At 42.0% G+C, this 23,484-nt stretch overlaps 1 protein-coding gene across 3 annotated transcripts; it reads left to right on the top strand.

The window, feature by feature from the left end:
* The first annotated feature begins 2,104 nt into the window (after positions 1-2,104).
* On the top strand, positions 2,105-22,168 carry phka1a (phosphorylase kinase, alpha 1a (muscle)). 3 transcript variants are annotated; one of them, XM_070854405.1, is made up of 35 exons: positions 2,105-2,317; positions 4,749-4,907; positions 5,128-5,175; positions 6,171-6,339; positions 6,942-7,024; positions 7,146-7,226; positions 8,227-8,325; positions 8,436-8,582; positions 9,279-9,332; positions 9,822-9,944; positions 10,060-10,155; positions 10,403-10,510; positions 10,869-10,947; positions 11,342-11,476; positions 11,988-12,097; positions 12,411-12,555; positions 12,679-12,757; positions 13,001-13,164; positions 14,321-14,482; positions 14,609-14,703; positions 14,848-14,993; positions 15,101-15,254; positions 15,481-15,639; positions 15,714-15,843; positions 15,968-16,069; positions 16,158-16,273; positions 16,819-16,854; positions 17,414-17,449; positions 17,618-17,653; positions 18,126-18,155; positions 18,969-19,013; positions 19,234-19,395; positions 19,795-19,848; positions 20,229-20,429; positions 20,517-22,168. In XM_070854405.1, the coding sequence occupies exons 1-35, from the start codon at positions 2,240-2,242 to the stop codon at positions 20,688-20,690; spliced, it is 3,795 nt and encodes a 1,264-aa protein (XP_070710506.1). In that variant the 5' UTR covers positions 2,105-2,239; the 3' UTR covers positions 20,691-22,168. The 3 variants fall into 3 exon arrangements, with proteins under 3 accessions (XP_070710506.1, XP_070710507.1, XP_070710508.1); XM_070854406.1 differs by lacking the exons at positions 16,819-16,854; positions 17,414-17,449; positions 17,618-17,653; positions 18,126-18,155; XM_070854407.1 differs by lacking the exons at positions 16,819-16,854; positions 17,414-17,449; positions 17,618-17,653; positions 18,126-18,155; positions 18,969-19,013.
* The last annotated feature ends 1,316 nt before the right edge of the window (positions 22,169-23,484 follow it).

The raw sequence follows: 23,484 nt of genomic DNA on the forward strand, positions 1-23,484 counted from the left end.
GGGCGGATAAAATATAAATAACGTGAAGCTAAAAACAAATTCACAGAGAAAAGAGGCGAGCAGCGTCTTGTTCTCAAGTCTGGTGTCACACCGTCAACATTCCCCCGGGGAAAGTCGGTTCACCGCTGCTCTCCACCGCTCGGTTAGAGGGACTGAAATACTGATAAAATGTTAAAATACATATATATTCTTTAAAACGATTTTATCTCCCTGAAACACTGGCGTTGTGATAATTTCGACGACAAAAGAGCTGCTTCTTAACGGCAACGAACACCGAACACAACTTTCCTGCAAAGCGGACGTTTATTGAAGTGGAACGTAAAGGGAGCGAGAAGCATTCTGGGATTTCTTGTAGTCTTTTGAAACGTTTCAAAAGACGTTCAGCCAAGGTTTTAGATGATTTAGGAACCAACTTTCCAAACTGATACATTTCCAGTCAGCCGAATTTGTAATATAAACTTTTTCTTTAAATCTGGTTATTTTTGTGCGTGATTTCTATCGATTATCACCATCTTTTCACCCCATTTCCACAAAATTGCCCCAAAACTGAATGCAGTTCGGAATAATAAAAAAAAACTTTAGAAATACTGAGAATGAAAGTACAGCTCTTGAGGAAAATTAGCAAAAGGAAACTGATTAATGGTAAGAGAGTGTGCTCTACTCGGGACAGCCATTAATGAATAAAAACCTAAAAGGCTTTTCGCCAGAGGGCACCAAAAACAGCTGAGTTGTACCAACCACAACTCATTCACAGAGACAAAATACCAACAATAAAATGCCACTAATTCAGGAAACCATATCCAATGTTAAATCATGAAACACCGGACAACACACTGATAACATAATTAACATGGTTTAATTGTTGTTGCACAGGTGTTTTCTAACTCAGTTTGCTTCCTGGTGGATTTTGACACCACGCCTACACGTAAAGTCTGAAGTTTTCAAGCCTTAAACCTTTTATTTAGATATCTGTTAAAAATATACACTGTAGTCTCATTACTCACATCATAAACTAGTAAACTCTCCACTGCTTTTCCACATTGTGCAAACTCCTTATAGTGGGTTGCACGGGTGTCAAGTTATTTACAGGGAAGGTGAGCACTTCCGGTTAAAGAAATCACAATAAAACATTCCTCATCCCATTTGAGCACTCTGATGCCTGACACTACACTAAAATTGGATAAATGCAAGCCTCCTAAAGTATTATTATTTATTATTTGAACGTCTCTGTAGGGGGAGATGAGCCCACTGCATTTTGGTTTATGAAACATTTTTAAACTAATTGGTTTGAGTAAAAAAAAAAAAAGCAAAGCACATATAACTGATATTTAACTGCATAAGATAATACACAATGACAGCTTAACTTTACACCGCGCACCATGACCATGTACCAAAATAGTGTTTTTAGAGGTTCAACCTTCATCACCTCTCATATGATGATATCTGTGAAAGCTGAATCTGGCATAAATCATTTCTTCCCTTTTTGAAATTCACAATAATTTCTCTCTGGAGGAATAAAGTACTATCCGATCTACATATGTGCAAGCTAATATGCTGGCACACACATTTCCTGTGTACAGATGATGTTAAAACTGTCCCAGTTAGAGGCTCCCACTTTATACAGCACACTTATGCTGCAGTTATAGAAAAGCAAGAATGAAAAGGCTTCAGGTGGACGAGTGTAAGTCACATGCTGTATTAAGTTTAATTCATTTTGTTTGTTTAATTAAATTTAATCTTAGGTTCATCTGAGGACTAACTGATTTTTAAAAAATCATTATGGCGTTTACTGAGGCCACACAGTGATCAGTTGTTTATCAGTTTTATTATTATTATTATTATTATTATTATTATCATCATCATCATCATCATCATCATCATCAATAATAATAATAATAATAATAATAATAATAATAATAATAACAATAATAATAACAATAATAATAATAATAAACTTTAGGTCGTTCCTGAGACGCCTTTATTTTGAAGGCAACGTGTCCGGGCTTCCGGTGTTGTTTGTGCTTCCGGTCATTAGCTTACCGCAGCTTCAGGTTACAACACTTGACTTTTCTTGGTCGCTGCCGCCGTGAAGCTGCTGTAAAGACGGCCAGGCAGCAGCTGACTCCCCTCTCCTGCTCTCTGGACCTCCGAGAAGCGCCGAAGAAAATGACTTTACTGTCGAGGAATTAGCGAGTTTGTGTGTCGTTGAACCGTCGGAGCGAACCGCTGAGCTGTCACCATGAGAAGCCGCAGCAACTCGGGCGTCAAACTGGACAACTATGCCCGGATGGTGCACCAGACGATCCTGAGACACCAAGTAAGCGCCTCAATGTGGCTTCCACACCCACAAAGTGAACTTCAGAGTCAAACAAAGGTGGTAAAGTGTGGCTGCATCACACCTGCAGGCAGGTCACCCAGATGTTTGGCCACTTAAAGGCACCAACTCTGCTTCTATCACTCACAATACACACTTTACACACACATTACTGAGAGTGTGTGTTCATAATGAAGCTTTGCAGTGATGTTTGCACTCACACCCTCAATAACACTCATAATATGGTCTAAAGTTGCTTGTTTTGATTGACAGATCTCATATTTTCTGTTTCATGCAGCCAGAACAGCCTCCACTCTTATAGTGAAAACTTGACACCAGATTTATGACCCTGGCTGCAAAAGTGAGGTCCAGCAGTGATTTGGGGCAGTAAGGCTCAGGTAGAGGATCTCCAGACTTAAAAAAACATATTTCTTTACATACCTGGCTTTGAGCAGGAGGGTGCTGTCATGTTTTAAGGACCCATATTATGCAAAATGAACTTTTTAAGGTCTTTTCAGTACTAAGATGTGCCTACAGAGCGCTAAAGTAAAAGAAAAAAACCATCCTGCTCCATCTTCGGGTAAATTTAGCTCCCTTTATGATGTCATGAAGGGATCTGTTGATCATATGACCTCCTTGATCCCTTCGGCAGGCCGACTGTCGCCCTTGTTTTTTCCTCACTGATGCCAGCTGTCTTTTATTTAACATTAAATAATGAACTTGAAAAAGAGCAGAATATTGGACTTTTAAATAGGAGACTGATGTGTGTTAATCTAATGATAATTAGATTCTAATGCATTAATGTTGCTGCAGGTAAAGATTCATGTTAATGACTTTATAAACTGGGTGACTTTCCCCCAGGGGATCAATAAAGTCTTATGTTAAGCTTTAATAATACATGATCACTTGTTCATGTGTTAATAATCCGATTCAGCAAAGTGACACGTGTTTAAAGTTCACGTAGAGGAGTAAGAAGTGCATCACTTGCATCTGAAGTGTTGAATAAAGTAGCAGAAAATGGAGATAATCCTGTAAAGTATCTCATTAAAGTTCCTCTCCACCATTACGTGCAGTACATAACCTCATCCTGAACCTAATCCAAACATAACTTTGACACTAACGTTAAAACCAAGTCTAAATCTTTAAGCAACCCTTCGCAAAAGAGAGATGTGATGAGAAGAGTCTTTACTGACTCGTCCATATTGGAAAAACATGAATACATGTATTAAGACGCAAGCGATAAAACATCATGTCAACAATATTCTGTGAAGCAAAAAGCAAGAACAGGAAGCTGGAGATAACTGATGGATGTAAAAATAGTTAAATATAAATACTTATCGATGATATAATGAAACAAATGCATGTTTTCCTCAGTGTTATCAATTAGCACTAATGGATAAAACCTGATGAATAAAACACACAAACTCCATCCAGAAAGAAAGACACAGAGGAGGAGGAGGAAGAGGAAGAGGAAGAGGAGGAAGAGGAGTTATCTGGCCTCTTTGTCTGTGGTTCAGTAGAAACTAGATTCAGCTTCGAATGGAGTTTAGTTGGTGGATAATCTCAGCGTGAAGTCACCTTTGAATCTGTCCCAAATGGCTGACAGCCAGCCTGCAGTTGTATACAGCTCAGTGCTCAGATGGATCACTGCACTAATGGCTGGGACAGTGAGAGGCCAGGCTCTGAGAGCAGGGGGTTGTGGGTAATGCGGTTGATTAAGAGTGTTGAACGTATCGACAGTCGGTCCATCCGTCTGCTCCTGCTGGTTTGGCACTTTGTGGTAATAAATAAAGGGTCATTTCAGCAGTGCAAATAACAGTGAAATAACTCGACACTCGAGTTCTACACACATTTTTCATGCCTGACTGGCTTCTGGGTGAGTTGCACAAATACACCACTTTGTGTGACATTTCTCACCATTAGTGGTGAAACTTGATGTTGAAACATGTGACTGTCATGGTGCCTCGGTTTGCTTTAGTACAAATGACAATTTACGGCTAAAACACCAGGAAACGTGGTTATTTAGTGTCTCTAACATTGTTGGATTAATAAAGTTTATCTTATCTTCTTTAAGGATTGTTTGCAGAGGTGGGACAATCCTCTTTACAATAAGGGGCTTATGGGAAAGGTAGTTTTGGGATATGTTGTACTTTTGATCTTACGTACAGTCCAGCTCACAGAAAAATTGCATTTTTTGGTTTTTGAAAGGAGCAAATGGGTCTAAATAGATTTCTTAGACATGTTTCATGTCGCAGCACAACCAGACATTTTATTTTCTGCTAAAAAATTTGATAAATAAACTTTACTTTGAGCTGCACCAAGTGAGCATGCACCATCTGAAGCAGCTTACCTGCACATTACACCGTCCTACGTGCCTCTTTAGTTTGTGTTAACCACTGACCTCTCACCTTTGACCTCTCCGTGTGTCTGACAGGATCCAGTAACGGGTCTCCTGCCAGGCAGCACAGATCAGCTGCACTCGTGGGTCCGAGACAATGTTTACAGCGTCCTGTCTGTGTGGGCCCTCAGCCTGGCCTACAGGAAGAACGCCGACAGGGACGAGGACAAGGCCAAGGCCTACGAGCTGGAGCAGGTAGCTGTGTCAGCAGAAGAATTTATGTTTCTAACCCCTTAAATGCCACATTGCTTCATTTCTCAGAAACTGCTCAGCTGAGTTTAATTCTTAAGCCCACGTCCTGGTGCAGAGTGTGCAGCTCCTCCATCTGGGCCTCACGTTTCTCTGCCTCTACCCCAGCAGCAATGTGTTGAACACGTTGATATTTAACCATCTCTCCCTCTTTCTCTCTCTCCAGAGTGTGGTGAAGCTAATGAGAGGCATTCTTCAGTGCATAATGAGGCAGGTATGTTGTCTCCAAGTATTTTTTTAGATTCCTCTTTCTGCTTTTGTCTGTCAGGGTGCCGACGGGAGGCAGTGTCCCATCTATAGCAGTAAATAAAGTAGATGTTGACGCCCCGTTTGGCCACTAAAACATGTCAAAAATGCTAAAACGTTGCCAAAAAGTGGGATATGCTAATGTATTTATTTTGAAAATGTAGCTTAGTACACCCTTCAAAATAAAACGCACCACCTTTACCCTGACCCACGGTCAAAAACCCTGGACCTCACACCTGGATCAATTAGTCTAGAATGTATCCATACTAGAGGCACTTATTTGGCTCATGTAGTCATTACATTGGCACGGCACAACATCAACATTGATGTGGAGTCGTGTTTGTTGCCCCCTGATGACTGTAAGTCCAACAGTGTCTCCCTTTAAGATCTTGGCTCTTTTGGCTCCTGAGGGAAATATCTGGCTGTTGAGCTGCTAAATGCTCGGCGGTGTTCACCAGCTAATCTGCCCATGGTTTGGTGCTGGGCACCAGTATACTGGGCGCTTCCAGTATACCGGCTGAAAGCAGCAGCTGATAACGGCCGTGAAATTGAACCAAAACAGCGGATTCTTTGCTCATGAAATCAAAACAATGAGCAAAAAGACGCTAAAATGCTCTGCAGGACAGAGGGAACTGCTGAGTCAGATCATAATTACTGTATCAGTACAAGCAACCTCTTTCATATCACTTTTGTCTTTTAATCCCACATGAAAGTATTTTGAATAAGCAAAAGCGCTGGCTGAAGTACTGACCCTGTTACAGTACAGCACATTATAGACAAGTAATCATAGAATTCATGATTATAGAAAATTAAATGAACAAACTGTCCTGAAAAATAAAGGTTCTTCAGGTCGATGCAGAAAATATCTACCTCTACTCTTCATCCTTTGTTTTGTGACTGATTTATTAATTACATCTTGGCCTTAATTTGACAAATGTGCCGTCGTTGCTCCCCTCCGTCCAGCTGGATAAGGTGGAGAAGTTTAAATACAGCAGAAGCACCTCAGACTCGCTCCACGCCAAGTACGACACCAGGACCTGCGCTCCCGTCGTTGGAGACGACCAGTGGGGTCACCTGCAGGTGGACGCCACCTCGCTCTTCCTGCTCTTCCTCGCTCAGATGACTGCATCCGGTAAGCAAACAAAGAGCCTTTTGATTCATGTTAAATCTTTGCAATATGAGGAAGATTCTAAAAGTTCAGTGTGGCAAAAGCAGCTCATCCTGAGTAAATGTCCGGGGTTTTAAGCCGTTTATAGATTTAAATTTTTTGTGTGATGCCCGTTTGGTTGCTTTACTTTAAAGTAATGTGAACTGATTTTACATTCAGCTACATAAAAATATGTTTCAGCGCGTGTCAAAGGTCCTTTTTAACTCCTCAAGATGAAGCAGCAGATTGTTCTGCTCCTCTAAAACAGAGCATGCAGTCAGAGGCTGAAGTGCAACAGCTGCTGCAGCCACGTCTGCTCTGGGAAATATGACATGTTTTTGTAGTAGGACCCCCAAATACAAGTATGAACTTCAATATGAGCAGAATACAGGACCTTTGAAAGCATCATCACACGTGAACACCAGACTGAACTAGATCATATCGCATGGAAACAGTTAACCTGAAGTCTTCGATTGGAATGAAAAAGGATGTGCTTGTAAAAAGCACAGACAAATGCTTCTATGCCTGCGTTAGCCTTTATTAATGGTCCATTCCTGTATGTGTGTGTGTGTGTGTGTGTGCACCAGGTCTCCATATCGTCTACACCCAAGACGAAGTGGACGTGGTTCAGAATCTCATGTTCTACATAGAGACAGCTTACAAAGTGGCTGTAAGTGTTAGTTCATCATCAGCGCCCACCAAACACGTGAAATGTTAAGCTTAAAGTGTTTTTTTCCTTTATTTTTCTGGAGAGTATTCCTTCATTAACACTGTCCTTTTCTTCCTCACAGGATTATGGGATGTGGGAACGAGGAGACAAAACCAACCAGGGCATCACTGAGATTAACGCCAGCTCGATAGGCATGGCCAAGGTTAATACAAACACACACACACACACACACACAGAAACATTCAGCAAATGCACATATAAGACATTTCAGAACAGCAGCTTCCTGTTTACTAGAGTGAGAGGAGAACAGGGGGAAGCAGGTAGATGGGGGAGAAAACAGCCTGAGCGCTGAGTGAGAGCAGAGCTTCACCACCACAGAGACACAACAGGTGCTCCAGTAAAAATCTCTGGCACGGGGGAAGGTGTCTAGTCACTGCGACGGCCTTTACGCTGACCTTTAGACGACCAGGACTCTCCAAACTAACTCGGGATCAGATGGAACGACTTTGTTTTGGTGCTGAAAACTGCACGCGGCAGCAGCAGCACTTCCTGACGTCAGTATAGAAAGATTTCAGCTGGAACATTTGATCTGACCGCAGCAGTATATTAAAGGGTCACAGCCTTGTTTTTAGCTAAAAGGGAACATGTTTCTCGTGTTTTGGGATATTTAAAAGAGTTTTAGCACATGAAAAAGTCTCGTCTCATCCTGTATGATGCTTCATTTGAAAGAAAACATGGAAATAATCCCTTCAGAACGTCGTAGTTATTCAGGTTTCACACGGCGACGTGCTCCCTCTCTCTGTGCCTGATCCAGTGCCGTCCTTGGCCGGAGCTGCACGGGAGGTATCAGGTTCTCGGTGGTCTTCCGAGAATGTTTTCTCACTCAGAAATAACACAGTGCCCAGTACACACTTACACACACTTACACACACATACACAGTTTAATTTAAGACTTTGGAAACAGGCACCACTACAGGACGTTCCCTGCTCCATTAATTACATTAATGTGTTTATAAAACCCCAAGAGCATGGATTGTTAATAAGGTGCACTTTAATGTACTGTACCTCAGTACTTCTGCTCTGTGTACAGTATACTAGATATTGTGTTGTAATCTACAGTAAGTGTACTGTGTGTAAACTTCCTCTTAGTACACCACCATACTGCTGTCTTGTTTTTAACGAGGGTCACGTGTGTCCTCCAGGCAGCTCTGGAGGCTTTGGATGAACTCAACCTGTTTGGAGCTAAAGGGGGACCTGGATCTGTGGTCCACGCCTTGGCTGATGACATACAGCACTGCCAGGTACACACACAGACTCAAATACAAGTATATATATAAACTTATTTTAATGTTTAAAAGCAGTCTCCGCATCCTGTGATCCTGATTCATCCCCCACTTTGCCCCCTCGTCAGTCCATCCTGACGTCGATGTTACCCAGAGCGTCCATCTCTAAAGAAGTGGACGCCGGAGTCCTGGCCATCATCTCGTACCCTGCCTTCGCTGTTGAGGACATAAGCATAGTCAACATGACCAAGGAGGAGATCATCTCTAAGCTGCAGGTGCAGAGACACACGGGGAAATGGGGAAAAGATGTACTTCACTGTCAGTATTAGAAAAGAGATCAGCTTTACATATGCAAAAGCTCACAGAGGTCGATGTGTGTCGATACTTTTTCACGAGGGAAGAACTCTGTGCGTAAAAATGAGGACAAATGCAAAACATAAAGATGGTATTAATCAATATTTAGCTTTATTGAATACTGGATTCTGATTCTAAGGTCTGTTATTTGTGTATAACAGCCTGTTGTCATGGTTTACAGTCTGCCACTATGGATGCAGTACAGATTACAGAATCAGTGAAGTCATTTTTAAACAAACAGAATTGTTTTTAAATCAATGTTTTATGCGAAATCATTTATTTCTTCAGTACAAAGCCGTGTAATAAGGTGATTCAGGAGCCCTCCGCGTCCTGCGTCACCCTGTCAGGGTTCATTTTGCAGTAATGACCAGCTCGCTGTGCATAACTCCTTACATAATAAACAGACGGGGGGGTAATTAGTGCACTAATAGTGAGGGAGAGTGTTTTTAGTTCATAACGAGAGGATGTCTGCTTGAAGTCTGGATGACCAAAATGTCACTTGTTTTATTGACTGAATTATCGTACACACATCGTACCTGATGGATCAGTGAAGTAGCCACACTGTTTGAATGTGTAAGTTAAAATTGTCCTCGCTGACTCCCTCTCTGTCTGTTCAGGGTCGATACGGCTGCTGCAGGTTCCTCCGAGATGGACACAAAACGCCTAAAGAGGTAAATGATGTGTAAAGGTGGATGCTGCCTCTGTTAGGTCACTGATGTTTAGGTTCCTTGAGGACGTACAAAGCCGCAAAGTTATGTCTTCACCCTGTATGGAGTCTTGACTGTTTGTGGGCTGTTAAAGGTTTAAACTCACTCCCTCTTTCAGCCCTTTTCCTCCTTTTTTCTTTTTGACATCAGCAGCTTTCACTGGCCTCTGTCCAGCTCTGAGCTCATGTAAATTACTACCTGAGCTGCAGGGTGGTCCAGTGAGGTGGATCAGCTTTCAAATGAAGAATCCGCAAGAGTCTAAACTCTTGAAGCCTCATGGCACTGAATCCTTATCAGTGTCGGATATGTCGATAACATCTCACATTCTCATAGAGAAGATGAGAGGCATTGAATAAAACATCACATCCATATTATTATATTCTGCCCTCACACATATTGGTGCTCTTCCTCTTTCTAATTCCGTCTCTGTCTCCTCCTCTTCTGTTTCTGCAGGATCCAAACCGTCTGTATTACGAGTCTGCAGAACTGAAGCTGTTTGAAAACATCGAGTGCGAGTGGCCGCTGTTCTGGACCTACCTCATACTGGACGGCATTTTTATCAACAGCCCTGAACAGGTCATTTACTCTCACATTTCTGTTTCCGAGCATCATTATTTCACAGCGTGTGTGCACACCTTTGATCCGCTGCGGATGTTTAAGAGGCCAAAGTTCTCTCTGTTAACTCGTCCAGGTGCAAGAATACCAAGAGGCTCTGGAGGGCATCCTGATCAAACAGAAAGACGGCATGCGGCTGGTGCCAGAGCTCTACAGTGTCCCCCCTGATAAGGTATTAATGCCTCGGACGGAAGTTGTAGAAATCCTTGACAGCACTGCAAATCTTTCTGAGGTGTTTTGTATCGTCAAGAAGGAAATTAGTCAGTTTTAACTTTATAATTTCTCTGTTTTCATCCTGTCTGGATGCGTAAATTATCATTTCCACGTGTTTCGGAGGAGTTTTAGTTTCTCTGCTGTGACTTGTATAACATTTTTACACTTCAACACTGTTTTATTCTGTCGTTTGTGTGTAAAAACAGGTGGAGGAGGAGTATGTGAACCCTCACTCTGTGGAGAGGATCCCTATGGGTAAATGTCCTCTCAAGTGGGGACAGTCTCTGTACATCCTCGGAAACCTTTTGGCTGAGGTGAGCCGACATGACACCAGCTAACTCTAAATAATCCTCCAGAGTATCACTGACAGAGATCATTTTCCAGAAAAAGAGTGGAGTTAATACCAGGTGATTGACTCTAAAGGAGAAATTGAATTTGAAAAGTGGGGAAGAAAGTGAGTCATCCACGAGTAGTGTTTTGTTAACTATATCAGTTTGTTAGTTGTTTCTTTCAATTCCTCTTCTTTTTAATCTTTCTAGTTATTTTGCACCTTTTTGAGTGCTTTCTGCTGTACTTGCTGTGTGTGCTTGCAGATCTCACTTTCTTATCCAACAAACCAAATTCAAAAGCCGATCTCTTCTCCGACTTTTCAAGCTGTGTCTCATTTCTAAGGGATTTCTGGCCCCCGGAGAGATCGACCCCCTTAACCGACGTTTCTCCACCATTCCCAAGCCAGACGTGGTCGTACAGGGTGAGTTCACTGGGGACATTTGATGAGTTTGTTCAGTCCCAGATTAGAGCTGCAGCAGTTTACTATTAGTTGTCAGCTATTAAATGGATCCCTGATTATTTTGATAATCAATTTGAATAATTTTTAAGAATAATTCTCTGATTCCAGCTTCTTAGATGTGAACATTTACTGCTTTATGACAGTAAGATGAATGTCTTTGTATTGTGGACAACACAGGACGTCTTATAGACCAAACAACTAATCAATTAATCCAGAAAATCATCACCATCCAAAATAGAAACAGGTTATAATTGTCAGGTTTGTTCTGGATAAACTCCTTGTGAAATGTGTCTTTTGTGGCATTTGTTCCTGTTTTTTTTTTATGCCTGTTCAAACCCTCTCCGTCCTGTTGTAGTGTCAATTCTGGCAGAGACGGAGGAGATTAAAGGGCTGCTGATGAAGAGCGGCATCGACGTGGAGACGGTCGCTGACATCCATCCCATCCATGTGCAGCCCTCCAGAGTCCTTAGCCACATCTACGCCAGACTCGGTACAACCTCAGAGGACATTTTCATTTTCAAGACTTCTATTTTCTTATGACGGAGATCTTATGAAGACGGAACAACAACACGCATCTGTTTATTCTACATCGTGCTCCTGCAGCCTTCACATTAATCTGACACGTGTTGCTTTGTTATGTAAAAGTGACTGAGACACCTTTCAGTCATGAGGCCGATGCTGCTGCTTGCTTTACATGCTGGTGACTAAAGGTCTTGTGCCATTTTGGGGTAACGCTGCTTGGCCCAGCAGCTGTTGGAGCTAAATTTAGAACAGCACCTCCTGCTGAATGATGTTAGATGTGCTTATTTCACGGCAATGCTGGGGAATGTATTTCAGAAAACACAAGATCTGAGTCACATGAAAGAGCAAAAACTCTAATTTAGACATTTTAAGATGAGACTTGCAGAGTTTAAAAGGTTTAACACACAGTTCTCAAGTTCTTACCTCTTACCTCTTACCTCTTACCCTTTTCCCTTTTTTCCTGCCTTCTCCTGCTGCAGGTCGTAACCCAAGGCTGGGTCTGACGGGACGACCCAACAGGAGAATAGGAGTGCTGGGAACCTCCAAATTCTACATAATCAGAAACACCATGTTCTCATTCACGCCTCAGGTTAATAAGAAAAGGAAGCAGTAAATATCATTCTGTCATAGTTCAGAAGCACTGTAAGAATCACAGCTGCCACTGCTGCTGTTACAATCACAACAGTAACATTAAAATGTTAGAAGGTTTTATAATGAATGAAAACCAGACAGAGAGTTGAATGGGCTATATGTGTTTTTAATTTCAACATGAGAGTTAATTGTAGTTTACAGTTTGTGTTTACCAACTTTAAAATGTTGAAAATGACCAAATGCTCCTATATTCTACTATTCACCCCCTAAAAAATGTTCCCATCATCCTCTGTTTCATTAAAACCCTCCAGTTCATCGACCACCAGCAGTTCTACTTGGCGTTGGACAACAAGATGATCGTGGAGATGCTGAGGACAGAGATCGCCTACCTCGCATCACGGTGGAGGATGACGGGACGACCCACCGTCACGTTTCCCATTTCACAGAGCATGTTGAGTGAGTATAAACACACACACACACACACACACACACACACTGTGTGTCTAGAAGTTATCTAAACACACCATGCAGTCCGTTTGCTTTATTGAGGATGTATCTTTGTGTGTGTGTGTTTTTCAGCTGAAGACCACACAAACCTGGACCCTGCGGTCTTGGCCACACTGAAGAAGCTACAGGATGGATATTATGGAGGAGCAAGGTGAGTTTTCCAAGGATACTGAGGTGCCACGTACAGCCTGACACCTCAGTATACAGTATATGTGCACACTAAATATGCACGGGCGATCTTTAGGGTTGTTATAGATGAAATGTTTGTTAGTTTTGATGATTTTATTGTTAAATCTAAGACTTTGGCTTTGTTGTCAAGCAAAAATAAACATAAAAACACCAGTGGTCACACTCATTTTCTCCTCCTCCTCCTCCTCCTCCTCCTCCTTCCCAGGATCCAGACGGGAAAGCTGTCGGAGTTCTTGACCACTTCCTGTTTCGCTCACCTGAGCTTCCTGGACGGTAAGGGTTCTGGCAGCATGAGCCGCCACGACGAAGCATATGCTGATGATGAGGGTGACAGCGATGGATACGTGCATGAGTTACATAATGACGATGGTAAGAAAAACACGTATGGAAAGGAGTGGCGACCATAATTAACCATAAGACACGTCTAATGTCTAATATTATTAATAATAATAAAAAATCTATAATTTCTTTTATAACCTTTGAATCATCTCATTTGAAACTAAGTAACCTGTTGCCGACTCTCATTAATGACCACTTCCTGCTCTTTCCTGCTGTCACGTCATCACTGATCTTTCCCTCGTCCCGTCCTCTCTAAACTGACCTGTTACTCTACTGGTTGGTAAATATTAGAAGCTGCTTTGCTTGTACCGCGTTTAAAGCAGCCGATGATTTTAAATTTAGAGTTTGTGATGTTTTGTACTGAAACTGAATTGGACACCAATAAAAAACATTCGCAGTTCTGCACGTTTTAACCAGTTTTGTCGCTTGCATTCAGTGCACGTGCAGCTCAGTTTAATTTACATGCAAGCGTTTTGACTGTGAATGATGAAGCATGTGTTATCAGTTTAAAGGGGCAGTTCACCGTAAATCTCTGGGTATGCCTAGCCATGCAGATATTGATGGTTTTACACTGGTGGTTTTACTTCTGGTGCCTGAAACAGCAACACGTACTGTACTGTTGACCGTAATCCATCTCTTCCGTGTAGATATCTATGGCTAGATACCACTATATGTGCATGAATAAATATGCTTTTGGGGGATTTGCGTGAACAAACCTTTTAAAAACTTTCTGTTGAAACATGTTGTAAAATAACATTTTAAATTACTTTTTATTTATAAAGACGTTTAAAATCTTTAGATTGTTTAGATGGTTTAGTTTAAATACTAGGGTCCTCTGACCATTTAGAGATCTGTATGTAAAGATGAGTTGAATCTGTTGATATATAAACATATAATATTCAAAATCTAATTTTCAAACAGCAAAATAAATATTAAATGAAGACAAAAATCTGAGAAAACCGGACTAGATAGAGATAAATTCAACAATATTTCATCCTATAATGTTGAAATAACAGTTGAAAAATAAAAAATGTTGTAATATATTGGTATTTTAAACCATCTTTTCTGCTGTTAATGTTCTCCCTTTATCTCCATCCCTCTGCGTCTGTTTCTTTCTATCCTACTTTTCTGACTTTCCCTCATTCCCTTCTTTTCCACTCTCCGTCTCTGCCTCCGTCCTCTCCAGAGGCCGACGACCTCGCCCAGTACCTGGACCACCTCTTGGCTCACGCCACCCCCAAGAAGCCCAAACTGCAGGTGGGAGGTCTGGGGAGGTTCAAGGCCGTGGCCACCAAAACCAAGGAGATGGTGTCTCTGATGAACAAGGCTCAGGACCTCAACGTACACAGTGAGCGGATCCAGCATTTGTAATCTCGATGAAATGAGACATCCTGAGCACCAAAACCTTGATGTGGAGAATCTTAAGTACCTTCTGAAGACTTCTCTTTGTTTTTCTGCCCTTTTTTTTGTCCAGATGTCAACATGTACCTTCCAAATAAGCTGTTTCGCTCTCCGCAGCCTTCCCTCAACCTGAACCTCACAGATTCGGCTGCACCGCAAGAAGCTCAGGTGTGTTTTCACATAGTTCAAGTTTCTTTTTCTTTTTTCTTTAGTCTCTGCCGCTGTTCTTCGTTCATCCACAGCCTGCACACCACCCTTTTTCCCCTCCAGTTCATCCAGCTTCTGCTTTAACTTTCCGCCTGTGTCCTCCAGGCTCCAGAGGTGTCGGTCACAGCAGAGAGCGGTATCCCCAAAGACGCCAGTGGAAATGTCGACTACAACGCTTTGGTCCAGCTGCTAAAAGACACCCAGAGTCTCCAGGACCAGGCTGATATCCTCTACATCCTCTTCAAAGACAAGTGAGGGACGCAGTGTTATAGATCTGTATTGTGATTGTTCACAAAAAGTTAAAAAGCGTCTTTTTACTTTTCTCTCTCTCTCTCTCTGTGTTTGTTCTTCCTCACAGGGGCATGGACTGGGACACTCGCCTGCACGGTAAAGGCTCCACGGTGAGGTCTCTGCTGACGGACCTTTATGAGAAGGCAGGTGAGCTCAAACACTGGAGCCTCATCAGGATGATCTCTGGCATGCTGAGGAAGAAGGTGGAGGAGCTCGACTCGGTATGACACACACACACACAGTTATCATGCACTGAATGGGTTTTCCGTCTCCCAAGGAGATCATATTTTCTTTCATATATAAAATGACTCACCAAAACCATCCCCGCTCTCCCTTTTCTCCCTTTCTGCACCTTATATTTCCAAACAAACCTGCATTAGCCCCATAATTTCGTCCTTATCTCACATTTTGCAGCAGTTTTTCTGATTGGTTGGGATCTGTTCGTAGGCCTGCTCTGATTTGCTGGCGCACCAGAAGCACCTGACAGTGGGTCTGCCCCCTGAGCCGAGGGAGAAAACCATCACCGCTCCCATCCCTCCGGACGAGCTGGCTGCCCTCATCGACAAGGCCAGCGACAACAACATCAGCGTGGCCATACTCACTCAGGTGAGCCGCGCCCTCCACTGTCATCCAGGAATAAGTCCTCCAGTCCTCCGCTTTAACTTCTCTGCCTCCTCCAGGAGATCATGGTGTACCTGGCCATGAGCATCAGGACTCAGCCCAGCCTGTTCACTGAGATGTTCAGGCTCCGTATTGGTCTCATCATCCAGGTCATGGCCACCGAACTCGCCCAGTCGCTCAACTGCTCAGGTAAATCAGGAAAGAGATGAAGAGGATGAACTGATGTCTCAGTGACATTGATTTTCATAGTTTAGTCTGTAAAATGTCTCACAGAGATGTTTTCAAATGTTGTTTTGTCTCTGTGTGTGTGTAGGAGAGGAGGCCACAGAGAGTCTGATGAGTCTCAGTCCATCAGAACTGAAGAACCTCCTGCATCACATCCTCAGTGGGAAAGAGTTCGGAGTGCAGCGCAGCGGTCGGTCCACTCATCACATTCTGCTCTGACGCCTGTTTTTCTTCTGCTGCCCCCGAGTTTGTCATCAAGTTCGGTTTTACCTCCACAGTCAGAGAGCTGGACGCCGGCGTCAGTCCTGCCATCTCCATCCATCACCTGGGCAACGTGGGCGCCACCAAGAGCGAGAGAGCCGGCATCAGCAAACTGAAGAGCGACATGAAGATGGTAGGACCCTGCGGCTGTGGGATTAAAACACACTTCTCCCTCCCCACAGGTGGCATGAAAAATAACATGGTAGAGACCATTTCAGTAAAGTGGGGCTTCTGAAAAAAAGAGATACTTGATTGGTACTAATTAATTCTCCAGTGTGTCATTCAGTTTTCTGTTGGTATCGAACTGATAACGATGGAGAAGATGATGGAGAAGAGGATGTTATGTTGAAAATATTGTGCTTTTTGTGCAGCTGGAACACAGGTTGTCTTTGACGGAGCCGAGTAAGGTGATGATGATGAGGATGTTGAATCAGAGCAGGTGGTGATTCTCTGAGCTAATTGTGGAGAAATGAAAGGCCGAGCTGCATTGGAGGAGAATTGAGGAAATAATTAAGAAACACTGACGCTGAATTATTGATAAATTGCGCATATTGAGGTTGGCAAATGTAGATTTTTGCTCCTAATCAATAGCGGGAAATTAATTGTTGAGGTTTTAAATAAATCAGCAGAGCGGCTTGTTGTCTGTGATTTATTTATAACTCAGTTTCTGTGTTGCAGGCGGAGCACAGGTTGTCCTTGACTGATCCATTTAAGGTGATGATCACAGGAAGGAATATTAACTGTCGCAGTATTTCATCTGCTTCTTCTTTCTCTTTTCACTGTGAATACATCAGTTATTGATAAGTGATAAGGTGTTAATCCACCTTCCATGTAAACGTCACCAGCTTTTCCAAACTGTCCGAATTTCTGCCAGCTACAAAACAAATGTGCTCCAGAGCTTTCAGCTGCGTCACACTGCCTTCATCATCAGATGGAGTCTGCCCAGTCGTCACAGTATCATTTCCTGTCGTACAGCAGACAAAACAAGCTCAAGCCAAAGCTCACTTACTCGCTTTTTCCGCCGCTTTCAGCTTGAGTTGAGCTTGTTTGGTCTCCTTCTAAACCTTTAAGCCAACATGGACGTGAAGAGTAACGGCAGGTTTGAACTTTTACCACTCCTTAACACACGAGCAAACTCCACCTGCTGATAAACTCTGATTTGAATGAGTAAGGGGACCTTGAGTCCAGGTTGTTCTGTTGTTGAATCCAAAAATGAAACGTCAAACTCAAACTTCATAACGCTGCTTGTGTTTGTGTTTCTTTTCTGATTCAGGAACCCAGGTTGTCTTTGACAGACCCAGTTGCGGAGGTGATGATGATGATGATGTTATGGGGAGTTAATTCACCTGACTGTGGAGATGAAGAACATTATTAACGTGTCATTGGCTTTTGCTGTGGAGAAGGAATATGACTCTGCAACCAAATAGTCCAGTTTAGTGTTTGAACAGTGCAATTCATTGTGTTTCCTCTGTTGCAGATGGACCGCAGGGTGTCTTTGGCTGACTCAGTTAAGGTGATGATGATGAGGATGATGATGATACATGAATGAGAATGAGTAAGAAGCGAGGGAGGATTAGATGCTGAGATTTAGATTGCGGTAAATCAGCAGCTGGTGAATCAAAAGTTGACGTCACGCCAAGTAATTGAATTGTGATTTAAGTTTTAATCTTATTCTGATGCAGAAAGATCACAAGTTGTCTGACAGAGTGATGATGATGATGATGATGATGATGAAGACGCTGTTAGCGATGGTGTCAGTGATCAGACTTTTTTTAGCTAACCGAGAAGGTTTTGACTCGTTGAGTTTGATATGATCCCTGAAATAACGGATGCAGAGCTGTTTACTATGCAGTGATGTCCACAAGTGTTCGCAGGCCTTTAAATTAATGGACGATAATGTCACGTATGTAGAAAAACAGACGTACTGCTCTTTGAGTTTAAACAGGTCTGTAATGCAGAGTGGATTGTTTGTGTTTTCATTTCAGCTCGACCAATCACTGACCTCCCCTCGCAAGGTGACAACAACAACGACGACGACGTCTAAACGTGTTTTTTCTGGGTGTTAATTCTTCTGAAATAATTAACAAGAACATCAACTAAAAGTTATGGAGCAGATCACATGAGCGATTAACTCTCTGCTACCTCATGGCTGCTGGTTTTCAGTCTGCAGGGCTGCAACTTTAATTTCTGCAGTTCATTTTTTATTATCAGCAGAACTGCAACTAATTGTTGCTTCTCCTTATTTGCCGGTTATTTTCTCGATTCTCGAAAATGCTCTTTTTTTAAGATCCAATTTATTTTTATTTATGTAAAAAGTTGCCAATTAATTTTCTGTTGCCTGATTCAGTTAAAGACAAATTATTTGTTTTTAGTTAAACATTTCCGATGGAATTAAATTGTATTTGAATGTATGTTCCAACGTTTATTTCCTGGAGGTAAAATAAGGTAACGCTGCTATTTTTAAGAATAAGTAGGCGATCTACTGGAATCCACAAATCCAGAAGTTACTGCTTATACCAGTGATTTTGAAGCCAGAATATGTAAAAATAGGACCAGATTTAAAGATAGTGGAGTTTTCCTTTACGCTCTCTGTTAAATTGCTGTTACCTGATGATGAAGTTTGGTTTATATTTCACTTGTGTGTGTGTGCTGAGGCTTTTGAGACATCTTGTGCCAAATGTGCTGCTTCTTGCTTTTGACCCATCATCTGTTCTTCTCTAACCTCTTTTCTATCAGTTTCCATCCTGACTGTTTGGATCCATCCGTCTATCACCTGCCTGGTTTTGTGTTTTTCATTTTGTGCATCTTTTTTTTTTTCTTTCTCTCAGGGCATGCGATCTCAGTCTCTGGACTTAGAAAACTTTGAATCTGGGGTAAAGATTTGTCTATTAATCAGAAATTGAAATTGTTGAGTTGCCAGTTTTATACACACTTAATCCAATGCAGATCAATACCAGCCAATAACCTCCTGATTGAGTCTCCTGGTCAGATTTCTTGTCTGCTTAATGACTCCAGAGAGGAACAGGCCACTGTTTCCTGCTGAACAAACAGAGCTGTAACTTTTTCTTTTTCCCCGTCGTTCCGGTTTTCCAGAGGTACCGGCTGCCGTCCATAGAATCTCTGGACCTTCCGGAGAGCCTTCCCGTTGCCAAGGATACCAGGCACGGCCAATGGCTGCGCAGGAGGCGTCTGGACGGAGCGCTGAACCGAGTCCCTGTCGGCTTCTACCAGAAAGTCTGGAAGATCCTGCAGAAGGTCAGTTTACTGCACAGCCCGGCTGCGAGTATCCTGGTTTTGAGTCCGAATACGGCATTTATATGGAAAAAATCTGGTTATTTATATTCCTGTTTACTTTAACAGGATAATAACGGGATGGTAACGTGCATGTAAACACACTGTAATGTAAAGACACAGACTGATTTTAGTTTTTATCATTACAGATAAAGAAACTGCTTTTTCACTAAGATTTTAAAACTCTTCATTCGTTCTAGTTTTGCCGAGCATGTACAAAAGTCTGGGAAATCAATAATAAAAGTGACAGAACGTGGATTTTATGTGCACACATGTAACTGTGTACAAAAACAAGCGTTAAGCTGAATGACTGTTTTAAAATAACGCTCATTTTGTGACCAAACACAATATTTTTTCTTTTAGTGTCATGGTTTGTCCATAGAAGGGTTTGTCCTCCCGTCTTCAACGACCAGAGAGGTAAGAGATCCACTTAAGATCCATCTTCTTTCCCCTTACCAGTCAGGTTTTTGTTAATCTCACACTCTGGATTTAGGGTTCAGGAGCATTTTATCAAATCTTAATCTCTGTTAAATCCTTTATCGGATCTACTTTATATTTAAAAACTATAAGATTCAAAGACCTCAGATGAAGATTTGTCATTTAGATCCATTTAACAGATTCTTGTCAGCCAATCAGATGTTCTTATTTCAGCCATGGTAATGTAATATGAATAAAAACCTTAGATAATGAATGTTTCCTGTGATAAATGACACCTGTTCACTGAAATCTGTTGAGACATACAAGCAGAAACTAAAATCTGCCAAATGAAAGATGTGACCCTCCTATCGCACCGGCAGATGACACCGGGAGAGATCAAATTCTCCGTCCACGTGGAGACGGTCCTGAACCGCGTCCCTCAGCCTGAGTACCGACAGCTGCTGGTGGAGGCCATCCTGGTGCTCACCATGCTGGCCGACGTGGAGATCCCGAGCATCGGCTCCATCATCCACGTGGAGAAGATCGTCCACCTCGCCAACGACATGTTTCACAAGGATCAGGTGAGCTGGAAACACAGAAAGACACAAATCTGGTTTTAATACCTTTGTGATTAAGTAAGGCAGGATCTCCTCCTCCTCCTCCTCCAGAGGGACCTGGGGGCAGAGGAGCACATCCTGGACAGGGACCCGTCCACAGGAGTGTGCCGGCTGCTGTACGACAGCGCCCCCAGCGGCCGCTTTGGGAGCATGACCTACCTCACCAAGGCCGTGGCGGCGTACGTGCAGGACTTCCTGCCCAGCGGGTCGTGTGCGGTGCAGTGAGAGGACGAGCCGTGACGCCAGAGCAGGGGTGAAACCACTCATTAGAAAATAAGAACAGGTCCACATTCACGTTAAAATCACATTAAAAAGACAAACAAATGAGCAGCACATGAACTGGATCTGCTGAATATTGTGCAGAGGTGAGATGTTACAGTCTCACCTCTGCTCTTAAGCCTCTTTATGCTTTTGACAGACATGAATCTTTATAATCAGGTCACACATGTACTTGAATTTAACTCCCTAAAACTGAGGCGTGACTTAAACATGAGTAGATGGCACGTTTGCTGAGGACTATTTTCTCTTGCGTTAGTACACATTTGGTGCTGTAGTGAGTATTTTACCGCAGCAGGACGGAGCGAATAATAAAGGAACCAGTGCATCAGTGTGGCTCTTTGGCACAGAGGAAGAAAATAGAGATCCTTTAAAGTGACTAAGATTATTTTCTGTCCTCTGCTGATCTAATGTAAGAACATGGGAAAAACATTGAATGTATTCGTTTGTATTAATCGGTGGAAACAGATGTGATTCGACGCTCATACTCATAAAATAAGTTTCTTTACAGTTAATTTAGCAGCCAGATTTAAGCACACAGCTTGTTCTTATCTTCAATCTTATCATTAATGTAACGTCAGAGGCTGAAAAACAAACCTGACTGCAGCATCAAGTTTAAATCAAGTCTAATTTATTCCCACTAAAACTCACTTTACCTCCAATCCTACACGCTGTATGATGTATAAAATAATGACAGATATTACAGATCTATTTATTTTACAGTTCTTAAATGGTAATTAAAGCTGAAACACGTCTTTCTTGAATGCCTTAGCATTGCTGCACTTGAGTGAAACTACCGGGAGTCCTGTTTGGTTTTGAACTATGCAAAAATAGATTGTGTAGTAATTAAAACCGCCTTATTTTTTAACACAGAGAGAGATTTTATTGTGTTGGTTTTATTGGATTAATTATAGTTTTTTTCAGCATGCAGTATACAGAGTTCTTTTTGAATGCAGTGGTTTCTAAGTCAGTTTATTATCTGCGATTCACATTTCTGTCCTCCAAGAAGGGAAACACCTTAATTTACTGCCGTCGGTCGCTAAACTGTAATTTAGTTTGAGTAATTTTAGCATAATTGCAGTAGAACTTAAAGCCATTCTGTTGTTTTACACGTTTATGGACACATTTCGCTGCACAAAGGTTTTAAGGATTCAGTGTCTTGTGAACATTGTGAGAAAATTCCAGGATGTTACATTATGGACTAAAGGGAAAGTAATTCAGTAACAAACTTTAGACGCCTCTTGGTTAATTCTACAATTATCTGACTGATCTTCTGTGATATTTGAAGATGTGAGCGCCACACTCCATGTGAACTACGAACAATCACGGCCGAATGAGAGTGAGTCACTTATAAGCGTTAATATTAAAGACTGAAACCAGCTGATGGATGTTTTTGAAATGAATTCTCTAATAAATCTGAGAAAGTACGCTGCTTCTGCGTGTTTGTTATCCAACGCAAAGTCGCTTTACAACATCTGATGTAGATTTTGGATCCTATCTGGGGTCTATTCAGAACTTCCTTAAGGTCCACTTACTGTCTTTCTCCGGAGCTTTCCACCATATTCCTAACTCAGTGGACTCTTTTGTTACACCACTTTTTCCAAGGTCCAAAGTTTTATGCTCACTTATTGGATGTTAAAATATAATAGTTTGCTCATTGGATTTAAATTAAACAAAAAACTTTGCATATTTTTTTTTTTTAACCTCTAAAGTGTCAAAACCCTCTTATTGAAACTGCAGTTTTAATAATTGAAGAAATCTTCATTTTGCTAAAGGGTTAAGTGATCCAGCAGGGGGCGCTACATGCGTACAGACTAACTGGTGTCATTACATCCTCACAGCTCCAGGTCGCACATTCTCTGCTGTCTGAAGAGTTTATACAACAATATGATGGATGCAGGGATTTTAGTGACACTTTCTGACCGTTGTTGGGGAGAATATTATGTATTTAACAAAAAAAAAACACTGTGTTGCCAAATTTTGGAGCTGTTATTTGGGCAAAACGGCACCTTTCTGTGATATCTAATGTAAAATCTATTAGAATTAATTTGCAGGTCGTCCAGGTATTTAATTTGCAGCTGCTCTTGAGTTCAGTTTCATCTATTCTTAGTCCACTGCTGCCGTCCTCCACCTCAGCGTGAAGCTACAAGGCTTTGGTGGTTGAGTGACCCCCCCCCCCCCCCCCCAAAAGGTTTTTTACCTGCAGACAGTGGGGGGGTGACAGGAAAGTGAGGGACAACATGAATCCATCAATCTTTAGTCATATAGTGCCAATTCATAACAAATTCTGCTTTCCACTAAAGAGCAGGTCAAAACCAAACTCTTTAAACACTTCTTATCTTAAACAGACAAAAGAACATCATATTAAGGCTTCATAAAATTGTGAAAAGACTGGGACCATGACTATAAGAGGAGCAGCTGGACGCTGTGCCTATGTTCTAACCAGATATGGCATCTTGGATAATTTATATTGGTTCTCTGGAGAAAACTGTCAGATTGAAACATAGTCTGACTGTGAACCTCATGTCCTTTTCACCTCGAGTCCACAAACCAAAGTTGAAAACAGAGAAGGAACGGCTCAGGGCAGCCAGAGCTGAATATTAAGGCTCCGTAGTTCCCTTTTACAGACATCTTCCCCTTTTAAACTATACATATTAGATAATGTCTGAATATCGGCAGAGGGGTGAGAGAAGGTAGATTACATGATCTGTCACACAAGATAAATTAGAGGAAAAAACTTTTG

Source organism: Pempheris klunzingeri, chromosome 23 (assembly GCF_042242105.1).
Source record: "Pempheris klunzingeri isolate RE-2024b chromosome 23, fPemKlu1.hap1, whole genome shotgun sequence".
In the NCBI taxonomy this organism is placed as follows: Eukaryota; Metazoa; Chordata; class Actinopteri; order Acropomatiformes; family Pempheridae; genus Pempheris; species Pempheris klunzingeri.

Excerpts from the sequence above, each read along its gene's own strand:
- phka1a (XM_070854405.1), top strand. The coding sequence starts at position 2,240 with ATGAGAAGCCGCAGCAACTCGGGCGTCAAACTGGACAACTATGCCCGG. Across the intron at positions 12,758-13,000 it reads GGATATTATGGAGGAGCAAG|GATCCAGACGGGAAAGCTGT; the intron begins GTGAGTTTTCCA and ends CCTCCTTCCCAG. Across the intron at positions 13,165-14,320 it reads TGAGTTACATAATGACGATG|AGGCCGACGACCTCGCCCAG; the intron begins GTAAGAAAAACA and ends CGTCCTCTCCAG.